At 42.8% G+C, this 13,753-nt stretch overlaps 1 protein-coding gene across 1 annotated transcript in view; it reads right to left on the reverse strand.

Annotated features, from left to right (window-relative positions):
* The window catches only part of SETBP1 (SET binding protein 1), a 330,296-nt gene that overhangs the window by 87,303 nt on the left and 229,240 nt on the right, over positions 1-13,753 (reverse strand). Inside the window, exon 3 of the mRNA XM_030567249.1 lies at positions 6,367-9,826. Within this exon, the coding sequence (XP_030423109.1) occupies positions 6,367-9,826 (3,460 nt within the window). The remainder of the gene's footprint in view (positions 1-6,366; positions 9,827-13,753) is intronic.

The raw sequence follows: 13,753 nt of genomic DNA on the forward strand, positions 1-13,753 counted from the left end.
GCCAGGTCCCCATGTAAAGCAAAACTGGCTATTTATTTAACTTGGTTATATAAAGGCTTTGTTTGACTGATCATGCAACCGCATAATTATGGTTGTATTCCAGCATCACTATGATGTGAGCACCCTTACTGGACTTTCGGTCACTATTATTGTAGACCAGATGTTAACCAGTGACCTGCCAGCCTAAATCTCTCATTACTGAACTCCTATGAGCCATCTAGCCCTTCCTTGGTTTAACAGTTGACGTTGTATTGCAGTCAGTCATCTGTGCTCCCCGAGTTTCTTGCAATTAGCACTAATCTATGTGCTAATTAAGTCCGATTTTGTACTGAAGCAAAGTGCAAACCGCTGCATGCCATCCACTAAGCAACACTGTAGATTCCTATTAAGATTTCTTCAGCCTTCTCAAATGCTTACTTAAATGTAAAGACTCACTTTGAAGACGCAAAAGAAATCCAAAACTTCTCCCCTAGGATCACTCTCTTTCTAAACCTACCTGGGAATTGCTCTGTGTTTGTCTTTCTCAGTCAAGTCAATTTGTGTCTGCTCTCGAAAAGGAAGGCTCTTTTCTCTAAATTATTATTTAACGTTAATGTTGCAGTAAATCAAGCTAAAGCTGTTAATTAAAATGCTCTTAACCCTCCGTTGCCGTGATGCCTACAAAAACTTCATACTGATAGGCAGCTGCTGTGCTGAGGCTGCTGCCTTTTGGACTGATCCATATTGATTCATTGTTTCTTTGTAATCCTCCTGTCAGTCTATTATTTTCTCTCTTCATCCCTTCTACATAGGAAGTGCCTGACTAGAGCAGAGCAATGGTCAGGCTTGTATGCCTTTCTGCTTTTGCAGTGGCCTATAACTAACACTGCAGAAAGCAAACCAGACAGCAATGTAACCTAAAGGCCCAGGAGATCTTTTCTGAGACCATGGAGCCAATTAGTTTGTAGTTGCATTTTTAAGAGATCCCTAAGCATCTAGGGGCCTAGACAGACACTGTAATGCAGGTGAATGAATACATAAAGAATGGGTAAAGCTCCCATGAAAGCCCTGCTGAGCCATGACATATCAAACCTTCAACCTGTAACTGAATATTACCTGTTCTTCCCTCAGATCCTATGGACAGAAGCAAACTTCTGACTTTTAAGTTGCTCAGGGCTTTGAATGTGAGAAGCAGACACAGTGGAGATGAATTTGTGGGCAGAGTGAAGGTAGTTAATGTGTCAAACATATATGGGAAAATAAATTGATCACCCGGATATCATGTTTGTTTCTATCTCAGGGACTTCTCTGGCCCCATCCCTGAAGTATCTGCACAGTAACAATCTTTAATGAACTTATCTGCACAATACTCCTTCAAGGTAGGAAGGTGTAACTACCCCCATTTAACAGATGGGGCTCAGATTGACTAAGTAATCTGACTAGGTCTAATAGGAGGTCTGTGGCAGAGCAGGGAACACACACACACAATTTGGTCTGTATTTTTACATCACTGAGCACAATGTAGGTTCACGACTGGGGGCCTTAGATGCTTTGATAATACCAAACAAATCAATAATAATACATATAATCTATACACATAATATCTGATCAGCATAGAGATACATATAGATATCTCAGAGCAGGTTGAATGAGAAAACATTCACCAAAAAGAAAGCATTAATCAAACATCTTTTTTGAAAAAAATGTTGCCGCTATTCATCCAATAACTTCTTCACTGCAGAGTAGGCAATCAGCATACGATATTCAGCAAGCCACAGCAATATTTGGGGTGGACTAATACTATTTGGCTACCTTCTCTGTACACACAGAAAGAGGAATCGCTTTACCCACTAGTGAAAAGTAGCTCTCTCCAGCTGCCCATTGAGAGTGTGCAGCAGCACCAGAGAACAGTGTCGGCCATCCCTCAAAAAAACAAAACAGGTTTTGACTTTGCCAACAGTTTGCCATGCTTGTTTATGTGCAAATCAAGTCTTGTTTTAAATCAGGGAACACTATTTGGTGAGGATTTCCAGAGATTTATTCTGTGCTGTGTAGACGGCCCATTCCTACAAACACTTAAGCCTGAGGGTAACTTTAGTGATGGGAGAAGTCCTGTTGAGTAAAACAGAACTACTCAAGGGAGTTAAGCCACTCACTCGTGTGTTTGCAGAATTGCCTTAAAGGAGTTCAGACTGTATCAGCATTAGAATGGTTATGCATCCATTTCACTGTATCACTTGTTCAAGATCCTTAGCCCAATATTTCTCCTACTCTCCCTTTGTCATGTTTGGGGTCAACTGTTAAAAAGCTAGACAGACAGACAGATCTCTTGTATGTCCTAGCAGACATTGGCTGATACCTAGAGCTTGGTTTGACTGCTTTGCTGGTTCTCTTAGCTTCATCTGCTTGTGCTTCCCATCTGTGATCTAAAGGCGATATTGATTCCACTGAACATTTGAGTTAAACTGGTGCCATGTAGAGTGGCGGAGGATGGGACTACAGGATATTTTGTAGGTGAGTTAAGTATTAATTTATATAGCATGTTCATCATGCTAAATACCTGACACTTGGAGATTGATGATTACCACCTTTCTTAATAGCTGCACAGATTAACTTTATACTCCTGCAAATTGACTGTGCATAGTACCCACACTGTATCTGATGAAAACCATGTCCTTATTAGCTGATGTTTGAGCCAGGATGTCTGATATGCGTGCTAGATAATCTCTTCCTGTGTAATCTTCAGTTACAAAGACCTGCAGAGATAATCTAGGCATAAACTAACCCCTAGATCATGATCAGTCTCAAGAAAGGGATACACAGAAATACAGGACTGTACAGAGTGGCTTTTTGGTTATCAGTCTTTGCTGCTGTCTCCCTTATACTCACAACCTATATTTAATCAGATAGCATCTAGCTATGGTACTTATAGGACCTCCATGGCCAGAGTAGCTATGGGCTTCATAAGCTTTAATGTATTTATCGTTACAGCACGTTACAGCACGTTATGGGAGGGCGGGAGGAGGGAAGGAACTGCTATTATACTTCCCTCATTATACCCTGCATGTGATACAAATCACTGAATATCTCTATTTCTTATCTGTAAAATGGGGATCATGATTCTTTGATCCTTTTGTCTACTAAGATAAGCTCTTCAGGGCAGGGACTGTCTCTTGCTCTGTGTGTGACCGATTCTTAGCCCAGTGGGCTTCTAATCTCTACTGGGGCCTTCAGGTCCTACTGGAATACAAACAGTGATTTTTAAAAAATGAAATGGCATTTTCAGCAGCACATTACACTGAAAACTGTTAGGAGCATATGGGCACTCGACAGCCTTAAGTGGTTCTCGCCTGACTTTTATCACGACTGTCTCCTTACACTGCAGACTTTTAGTTGCATATCTTACCTCCAGTAACGTATAGTAAAGAGGAACCTGGAGATATAAATGGTGCACATATACTGCTGAGGACATGTGACTGAAACACCATGCAATAAGGTTTACCAGGATAGGACAATGCTGAACTGAAAGTCTGATGTGAATCTGCATTAAACTTTAGTCTGAATATTCAGGAAGCCTTTTGTTATCATTGGTCTGTGTTATAGGTAAATAGTGGGAGATAAAACTGCCTGATGATGAGAACTATCACAGCTACGGGTCAGCCTCCAGCTGGAGGACTACATGTTTCACAGTGTTTTCCTGGCTCTCAGTTCCATGAAATACAAGGTGAATTAGGAGAAAGAAGGTCAAGGTTATCATGGAAAAGTTTAATCCGTCCTCAGTGGACACCACTTAATAGCTGTGGACAATTTCAAAAGCAGACTGCAACTGGGAATATCAGTGAAGGGGAAAGGCAAAAAAACAAGGTTGCATTGAGATCTTAGAAAACCATAAGCGGACAGATGTTCTTGGACGTTAATGAGCGGTTTTGGCTCCAGATCTTTCTTGGCAAAGCTCTTTAATTTTAATATTTTTCCTCTTGTAGTGCAAGTTATGGCCCTGGTTAGCTGGCTCTGGTTACGTAAATGTGGATGATTTTTCCATCTAAATAATACTTTGACAATGAAGAAAACAGTTCATAATCTGCAATTTGATGGATGAGGTCATGGGGGAACAACACCTTTTAACAGTCATGAAAGTAAGAAATTCTCCAGTTTAAATATAAAACAATTTTTGAAAGTTGGAACAGTGAGTTTAGAGAAGCAGAAACCATAGGTCTAACCACTTCATCTTAGTCTGTATCGACATCAATAATGCACCAAGGGAAAACAAAATGAATCAGGCTTTTTATTAACAAACAATGCTACCCTCAGCCGAACTAAAAGTCAGTTTGGTGGGAAATGTAGGGGGATTTTAGGGCTCAGTTTCAAAGTGTCCCTAGTTATTTTAGTTTTTTTTTCCCTCTTTAGAATGTTCTTTCCATATATTAAATGGATCAGCTTGGAAAATTAATATTCAGCAGTTCTTCCGGTTCATGAAAATGAAAGTGCCTACAAGTGCAACTGCTACCATATTGGAGAAATCAGTAATGTCCAGCATGTACTCAGGATAAAAATGCTGGAGGCTCTGAACACTTATGCATTAGGACATGACATATCATCATTTTGTAACTGACTCATTCATGCTGGTTTGCCTTTGACCAGGAAATAAATTCAGCCTCATTCCAGCATTTCTGTACGTCACACACTTGTTACAATTGGTCTGTGTTCATGTGGCGATTTTTATGGATATATTTCCAAACTGCTAGCTGGTTTTCTGTTGACTAACGATTACAGACTGGTCAAACTGTGACTACACCTCTACCCTGATATAACGCGACCCGATATAACACGAATTCAGATATAACGTGGTAACACAGTGCTCCGGGGAGGCAAGGTGCACGCTCCGGTGGAACAAAGCATGTTCAATATAATGCAGTTTCACCTATAACAAGATAAGATTTTTTGGCTTCTGAGGACAGTGTTATATCGAGGTAGAGGTGTATTTGCCTAGTACACCAGGGGGAGGGAGGGCAGGAAGAATATTTGATGTATGTACTTTACCGAGTAACTCTTCCATTTAAAACTTTGCTGTTCTTTACTTAAGGCCAGATCCTAGTCACAGTGAAAGAAATGGAGTAATCCAGTTAACTAAAACATGAGCAGTATTTGGCTCTTAATCAAAAGCCTAAGAATCTCATACAGGCAGGCTGCCTCCCAGGGCCTTCCCCAACAGCAATTCTGCCCCTTCATTTTCGAGGCCAGGAATCACCCAAATTTGAAATGCCTCTCTAGCATATCAGAATCCAGCTCTGAATCTCCTCCAGACTTGGCCATCCCAATAAGGTGCATGTGCCTCCAGAAACCAAGCGTGAAATGTGTTGTATGATACAGCAATGGGATATCTGATGGTGCAGGAGTTCCGGACCTGCTCCCAAGGCAAAGTTGTTTACGCTGCAGCAAAACACCTGTCTCCGTGTCATTATCAGGAAGGCAGCTTTATAATGCAAAATCCAATTCTGTCTGCAGACAAGGTTCCGGTCCCTTTCTTCTTCTGTGTGGGGAAGAGAAGCCCTGAACCTCCAAATGGAACTTCAAGTCTCCTCCTTCCTCCCAGTCCCACCTAACCTTCTAAGCCATAAGTGCTAAAAATCAATCAATCTTGCTCCTTAATCATCTAGGCCTTATTGCTTCAGTGACGCCAGGCTCCCCCTGTTACCACCCTGGTCTGCAGTGCATGACTCTGCATGACTCCTGCTGACCTGAAAGTGAGAGAATTAGACTAGGATTCTAACAGGGGACTCTGCCTGTTTACCCATCCAAAACCAGCCTATCGCTGGGATACCTGGGTCTCTTGATTGGCACTACAACACACAACTAGTAGGGATGGCTCAGTGTCCCACAATTACCATTTAACTCCCATCACACCTAATGGGACTAAGACTAGTGATCAACAGGCATCTTCTGTAGGCCCTCCATGCCATAGGAGAAAATCTTTCTTTAGTATGATGGCTCTACTTCCAAGGGCTGTGCAAGCAAAGACTCAATTCACTACGGTGAGAGGTACTGGATTCCATCAACAGGAAAGTCTGCAGTGCTCTCTTTGCTAGCAGTTACCTATAGCAGTGATTGCTGTGGAATCCAGTGCCCAAGAGATTTTCAAAAGAAAGATAAGAAGTGAGGATAAATAGGAGAGAAACAGAGAAAGTATTTATAAAAATGTTATGCAGTAACAATATGTCTTTAAAAGGTTTTGGCTTTAGATCTAGCCAACATTCTTTCCAAAGTTTGGATAATCATGGGGGTTTAATTATATAATGACAGAGAAATAAGTGACTAGCTTTTAAAAAGGAACATAACAGTTGAGAATGCCACGCTCCTTTTTGTTCAGGTTAAAAATTCAGGGCTTACCTGAAGAGGCTGAAGAATCATAGGTACTTCTGTCCTTCCTATTCATCCTGAAAGATTGAATGTCCTTTTCCCTGTAAGTTCCAAACCCTTCAAAGCTTCTTCTTTTATTCCCACTTGCATCATTGTCCCGCTTTTCGCTGGAGGAACTGATTTCACCAAACATGTCCAGGGACTCTGACCTTGCATTACTCTCAGTGTTACCCGAGTATCTCTTTGTGCAAGAGTCAATGGGATCGTTGCTCGAGTCACTTTTATCTTTGCTCTGCGTCCACTGCTGGGCATCAGAAAGCGATAATGTAGACAGTGTATCCACTTCAAAGTTACTCTTTGAGCCTTTGTGTCCCGTTTCACAATGCTGGTGCTTCTGTTTCTCCTTATGTTTGCTTTTCTCATTGAGCAAGGAGAGTTCTTTGTCTGAGCCACTTAGCCTTTCGCTGATGGCATGGCTGGAAAAGCCGGTGGACTTGCTAGCAAAAAGACCACTCAGATCTTCATGTGCCCCCAATATCCGCTCATCCTTATGCTTGTGCTTATGTTTGTGTTTTCTTTTGTGAAGTCGGCCACTAGAAAGGCTTGTTCCTCCAACCTTTGGAGGCGCCAAGGAGGACTGCATGTCTCCAAGGCTCATTCCCACAGGCGTCTGCAGGTGCACTCCATGTTTGGCTTTATGCTTGGCAGTGGTGGACATCTTCATATGAGAGCTTGAATGGAACTGGGGTGGGGGCACTGCGGGCCTCATAAATGGGGAAGCTGCTCCAAGTGTGTGGGACAGGTACAAAGGAGCTGGATACTGACCGTAGTAACCAAGATTCATCATAGGCATTGATGTGTAAGGCATTCCATAGGGTGCATAGTAACTCCCACTGGGAATAGGGTAACCGAACCCTTGTAAAAAAGGCACCTTTGTCATGGTGTCATTGGTTTTGGCAGGTCTACCACGCTTCTTCTTAGACTTCATGTCAGAGGTCCTGCGAAGATAGAGCAATGGGTCATACTGGATATATGGCACAGGGTAATAGTGATCAAAATTAATCCTGAAAATGCTAGGATATGGATTTTCATGGTAAAACGTGTAGCTTCTATGGGAGATCCTGAACACTTGAAACTTGTTGATGAGCTCCTCGAGATCTGCAAGAAACTGGAGGTCATCTCTGTTCTGCAGGCTTTTCCTTTTCCTCTTGTGCTTTGGCTTTTTAATGCTCTCGTGAGCAAGAAAGTTATCAACAATGAGATGCTTCTGCCGGTGACCATGCCTGTTCTTTGTGCTGGTGTCAGATGGTATGGCCTCTGGATTGTCCAGGGTACAGAAATCAAAAGAGTACCTCCTGCGGGATTCTGAGCTTTTTTCTGCTTGGTCAGAAGTGCTGTTATTGTCCGTACCTATTCCACTGTCGCTTGGTATGGTTTCCTCACTGTGAGACTCACTCACTGGTGACAATGTGACTTCTTTCAGAGAACCTATTTCACACAGATGAGAAGGTGAGTTAGCCATTAACCTGGGTGGAGACAGCTTCCAAGTTCCACTGTGCATTCCTTTCTGGGTTTTTGTAGGAAGAGCACTGATGGGTTGAAGATTTGGCATAGTTTTTAACTCTGAAAAATTTGTTTCAGTACTTGCAGGGCTAAGGTTGCCATTAGACCCCACTAACTGTGTTGAAAGCGGATGAATAGCTGCTGGTGACAATGCCACAAGTGACTGCAAGTTGGAAGGCACTGCTGGGTTTTCTGGCTGGCTCGAAACAGGCCTTGAGTGCTTGATGACTGTCTTAGGTTCTTCTGGAGGGGGCTGCAGCTCTGCTCTTGGCTTCCTGCCCCGTTTTTTGCCAATGTAGATAGTCCCCCTCTTGCTGACATTTATTTGCTTCCCTAGTCTGGCTTCGATGGTTGCAGGCCCTGTGCTGGATGGTGGCTGGGCTTTTGTTTTCAAAGCTATGTTGCTGGAGCAGGACAAGATCTGATTCAGAATATTCTTCCTCTTGAGGGTCTTCATCTTGTTGATGGTCTTGATGGTCTTCTTATCCAATACACCCAGCTTGCCGACCTTTTTGTGAAACTTCAGTTCACTGATGGATTTGTCCTCCCCTGGGACCATCTGGGCCAGCTTAGCCAGATTCCGTCTCCTCTTCCTTTTCTTTGTGCCTGGAAATTCTCGATTGATTGGACTGACCGGGCTGGTGGAGGTTCCCTCATGGATGGTTTCGACGGTGAGCAAAGGCTGTTTCTTTGGTCGTCCTCTTTTTTTCTTGATGGGTGTAATCACTGTAAGACTGTCTGTATTGGTATACAGAGGGCTAGATGGAGTGATGGGATAGGCTGAAGGAGGCTCTACCATCAGCTTCTCAGATGTAGCCACGGAGGTTTCTTGAAGCATGTTTTTAGGTTTGCTGCAGGTCCATCTCCGTTTTGCTGCAAGTTTTGGGTGCTGGACTTCTGGCAACTTACTAGATGCAGAAAGATTGTTAGGAGCGGACATGGAAGTTGCAGCTGCAGATTTTCTGAGCCTACTTGCACTGTTTGAGGGAGCTTTGTCAATGACCCCACTGCTCTCAATAGCTGTCAATGGGGACTCATTCTCAGGAATTTTCCCTTGCTTTGTGGCTCGGAGATCTTTTTTGCTTGCCTCCAGTTGTGAACTAGTCCTGTTTGCTACTTCACTGCTCATGGGAAGTCCAGAAGGTAGGCTTTTTTCCTGGATAATTTTATCTGCTGAAGATTTTGCAGATTGCCTTTTTTTCCTTTTGTGGCCAGACATATCTGCTGTCGGAGTCTTTATTGGGATAGTAATTCGTACGTGACTGGTGTCACTCTCAGAACCATTGGCAGAACTTGGGTTCTGCCTCAAGGGTGATGCTTCCAGCATTTTGTCTGTTGAATAGGATTCCTTTTTCCTTTCCATGCTGTCATGGGTTTTGCTCTCAAATGCTTTTTGAGCATTTTTCACCCATTCTGCATCTGTGTTTTGGATGGTGTGGTTTATTAAGTCTTTTTTGCTGGATTTCTTCTTTGTATTCCCAGTGGGTTGGTCTGGGATCTCCATTTGGCCTCCTCCCTCTTTATCCACTAGAGGCGAAAGCCCATTGCACTCGGAAGGATTGCTAGGCTGGGATGCTGCAGTGCTGTTATTGGGCGATGGAACTGCACTGCATAGAGCCAGCTCTTTATTATTGGTTGACAACTGCCCCCATGTGCTTCCTGCACCAGATTTCTTTGTCTGAGGCTTGCTGAAAGAAACTGGCTCTTGAGCAGAAGCCTTAGTGGCACTAGCTGCTTCTCGGCTGGATTCTGTATTGAGGAAGCAACTTTGAGAAGCAGATCCAGTGTCAGAGCTTGCTGACCAGTCAAGATGGTGCTGGTTGCTGCTTTTTTGCTGGTGCTTTGATTTTAAGGTGTCACTGGTGAAGTCCTGTTGGAGGCCTGGGTCATAGTGCAGAGCAGAATGCTTTGGGGGCCGGTCATAAACCTGCAAAGCAGAAGACAATGAAAAAAAAAGAAAGAGAGTTTATTGGGCCCATCATAAACATTAATGTAAAGATCTTATAAACTTGCATGTTGAAGGACAACTTCTCTTAATATATCTTCTCTTAAGTTCTAAGATACTTTGTAAAGTCTCCTTCAAAAGGACACAGTGAAACTTGACCACAAATTTATGAGTTGTAAATGCAGTTTTTTGCAACCTTAAGACCAAGAGAAATATTTCCATACACTTTTAAATTACTAAGACTATACAGGTCTGTTGCATCTTACGCACACTTAACATGCGTGATTTCAGCTTTATGCGGTTGGCAAAAACAAAAAAGAGAAAAATAACAATTTAAATACTGTTTCTGTAGTGTGGCCGATTCTGCCTGCCATTCAACTCAATGTAATTTTGACTATACACGGTTTTCGCTTTACATGCTAACCGCGGAACAGAACCCCCGCGTAAGATGATACAGACCTGTAAATAGGGAGTTTGTGTGTGTGTGTGTGTTTGCACACTTTTAACACAAGCAAAACCTTCTCTTGTAAATGGCCTGATTTTGCAACCTATTCTCATGTTGAGTAACCACTGCCTTTGTGAGCAGTCCGTCAGTGTAAGAGAGGGTTACTGAATCAGATTCGGTGTTTGCAGCTCAAAAATTGCAGCGTGGTGCTAGTGTACCAGAAGCGGGCAATGACGTTGTCTAGAAAGTGAAAGTGAAATTGATGGGTCTGGTTTTTTTTAGAAACCTCAGAGAAAAGTGGCAAAAAGGTATGGTCCTGAATCTTCAAGGTCTTACTTACCTGCTTAGCTTTATAGATGTGAGTAGGCCCAACTGGACTACTCATGTGAATATAGTAAGGCAGGATCAGGACCTAAATTAGTTTTTAACATTTCTTTCCATTTTAATGAACTGTAATTTGCAATGTAGGTAAGCAATATTTTCAACATGACTTTTAATCTGACAACATCCCTTCAAACTTCAGGGATAACATTAATGGCACAGTTATTCTGAAGACTAGCGCAAAGCAAATGAAAGTCCACACTGATTCTCAGTGGACTTTCTTCAGATGAAGAAATTACATATGTTTTAGACATAACATTTTCAAAAGCCCCTTCAAACAAAACAAACCCACTTAACTTCATGCATTGACCACTTCTAGCCTCTTGCTCCCCTGTAATCAGTTGTTGGTTTTATGATGATTTCCTATCCATTTTTGTGACGCTCCATGTCAAGCTGTGAAACGTGTTTCATACATATAGTATTGCAAGCTACTCTTCAGGATTAAGCTGTGATTGTAATTAGACTGCGAATACCAAATAAATGATGGGAGAAGTTTCCATATGAGGAGAGATTCAACAGATTGGGACTGTTCAGCTTAAAAAAGAGACAGCTAAGGCGGGGCGGGGAATGATCAAGGTCTATAAAATCATAAAAGGTATGGCGAAAGTGAGTAAGGAAGTTATTTTTCCCTTTACACAACACCATAACCTGAGGTCATCCAATGAAATTAATAGGCAGCAGGTTTAAAACAAACACAAGGAAGTACTTCTTCTATTATTTGACTGTGTGTTGTTTGAACTCATCACCAGGCGATGTTGTGAAGGCCAAAGTATGACAGGGTTTAAAAAACTGGGACATGGACGGGGAAGTATATTGCACTTTATCAAGCAGTCTAGCAGCAGGCTCTCTTAGCAGAAGGTTTGCTATCGACTTCAGTCAGATTAGGATTATACCTCTTGCTTTCACATCAGTCTATAAAGCAGCTATCACACTGGGAGGGCTACCTGGTGTGATTCTTGTTTTTCATTAATATTTACATTATTAGCACATATACACTGCAGTAGCAACCAGAAAGCTCCATATCGGGGTCACACTGGGTGCAGTACAAACACAAGAGTACACAATCTATGCCCCAAAGATCCCAAAATAATAACGATCTTTCAGTTAATCCCCCCCCCCCCCAAAAAAAACTAGAAATTATAGGGCTCTGATGGTGTAAAGCTGGCACCGTTCCACTCTCATCCACGAAGATGTAGCACTTTACTTCAGTGGAGCACCTAGTCCTATGGCTGTCATCAAAGTAACCCTAAAGTTCCTCCCAAAAGGCTGAGTTGTGAAACTCAATGCCCTGAGAAATTTCACTTGAAAAGTAAGGGTTTCAGCAGTCAGAAAAAAACTATCACATGCTGCTAATGCCCCCCACCCTTGGCTTAAAAGAGGCAAAAATATTTAGTTCAGGGCTAAATATAGTAATAATAATTTGAGGACCAACAACTTGGACGCCAAATGCAGATCAGCTGAATTTTTGTGACTTAGGGCTTGTCTACATCAGTGGGTCTCAAACTTTTGCACTGGTGACCCCTTTCACACAGCAAGCCTCTGAGTTTGACTCCCCCTTATAAATTAAAAACACTTTTTAATATATTTAACACCATTATAAATGCTGGATGCAAAGCGGGATTTGAAGTGGAGGCTGACAGCTCGCGACCCCCCATGTAATAACCTCGTGACCCCGAGGGGTCCTGACCCCCCGTTTGAGAACCCCTAGTCTACACTGAGCCACAATATGGTTTACACAGGGGTGTGAACTGCAGAGCACCCCAAAGTGTTGCACTCTAACTGCCCTGTGTGGACGCTACTGATGCAAACTAAAAGGTCTACGTTAAAGCGAACGCGGTACCTTTCTGCTCCTGCCAGCAGCGTCCACATGGGGCAGTTAGATAGCAGCACTCTGGTGCACTCTGCAATTCATGCAGTGGTGTAGTTCAGACATAGCCAGTTACCCCTCTGCTCCGATCACCTTGTCTCCCAAAGCGGAGGCTGACATGGAAATGACCGACAAATCTCTAAGGATAGCCCTGCTGTTGTTAGAATACCACAGAGAAGCCCAAGATTTATATTGCAATGCATGAAAAGTGATACATGTGACATCTAAGGTACCAGGCCTGCAATGGTTTAATCACATGCTCTACTTTAAGCACAAAATAGCCACCCTGATTTCAACAGGACTTCAAAAGTTAAGACCTGTGGAAGGGTTTGCAGGCCTGTGCCATCCATACATTCTATCAAAACTGTGTATTCGCCCAAGCATGCAACAGCCCACTGGGTCTCTTAACGTAGCTTCTTCTAGTAACATTTACTATGAACTCTCTCCCGTCAAACACATGCATATCACTCAAAAAGAATTCTTCAGCATACGCTACTCCAGCATGGCAACCAGAGATCATGTGGCCTGCAGCAGGTCGAATTTGACTTGCTGCAATTGATACAAACTGGCAAATCAGCTAGCTGAAAGTAATGCAGTTAAGAGTATTTTGTTCCCAATGTATCCATCTGGATCACCGCCTGATCCCATTGTCCCTAATGTTTCAGCTTCAGTTTCCCCTGCTGGGTGAGCACCACAATCAAAGGGCATTGTGAACAAAGATAGAGCAACAACAAAAAACAAAACAAAAAAACCCACAACAACCCCCCCCCTCCTCCTCCCCGCAGTCTAGATAGCCCTGGGGACTGGAGCTTTCAGTGGGGATGACTGTAAACAGGGCTCTTCAGACAACAGCTGATGGCTATTTCTCATTGCATTTTATGGAATCCATTTCTTTGTACAACTGCCAGTACATAGTATACTGCAGCTTGGCTGTTGGCTTCAGCAGAGTTAATTGTAGCACTGACACCAGAATCTGGCCCATTCATAGGAATGGAAGATTTATTCGTATTTAGCTTTTGGTCTATCTGTATAATTTCATCAGCAGGGCCTGCCCGTGTTTGCATTTTGCTCTTCATGAGGCCCCAAATCGCAACAATGTGGGAACTCCCTCCCTGTCCAGCAATTCTGAAACACATTGCCTGCCATCCTTTCTTGAGGGAGGAGCGGTAGGAATTTACTCTCGCAGTGTTGTCAACTCCCACAATTTTAGCACAAG

The sequence above is a fragment of the Gopherus evgoodei genome, chromosome 6 (assembly GCF_007399415.2).
Source record: "Gopherus evgoodei ecotype Sinaloan lineage chromosome 6, rGopEvg1_v1.p, whole genome shotgun sequence".
NCBI lineage: Eukaryota > Metazoa > Chordata > Testudines > Testudinidae > Gopherus > Gopherus evgoodei.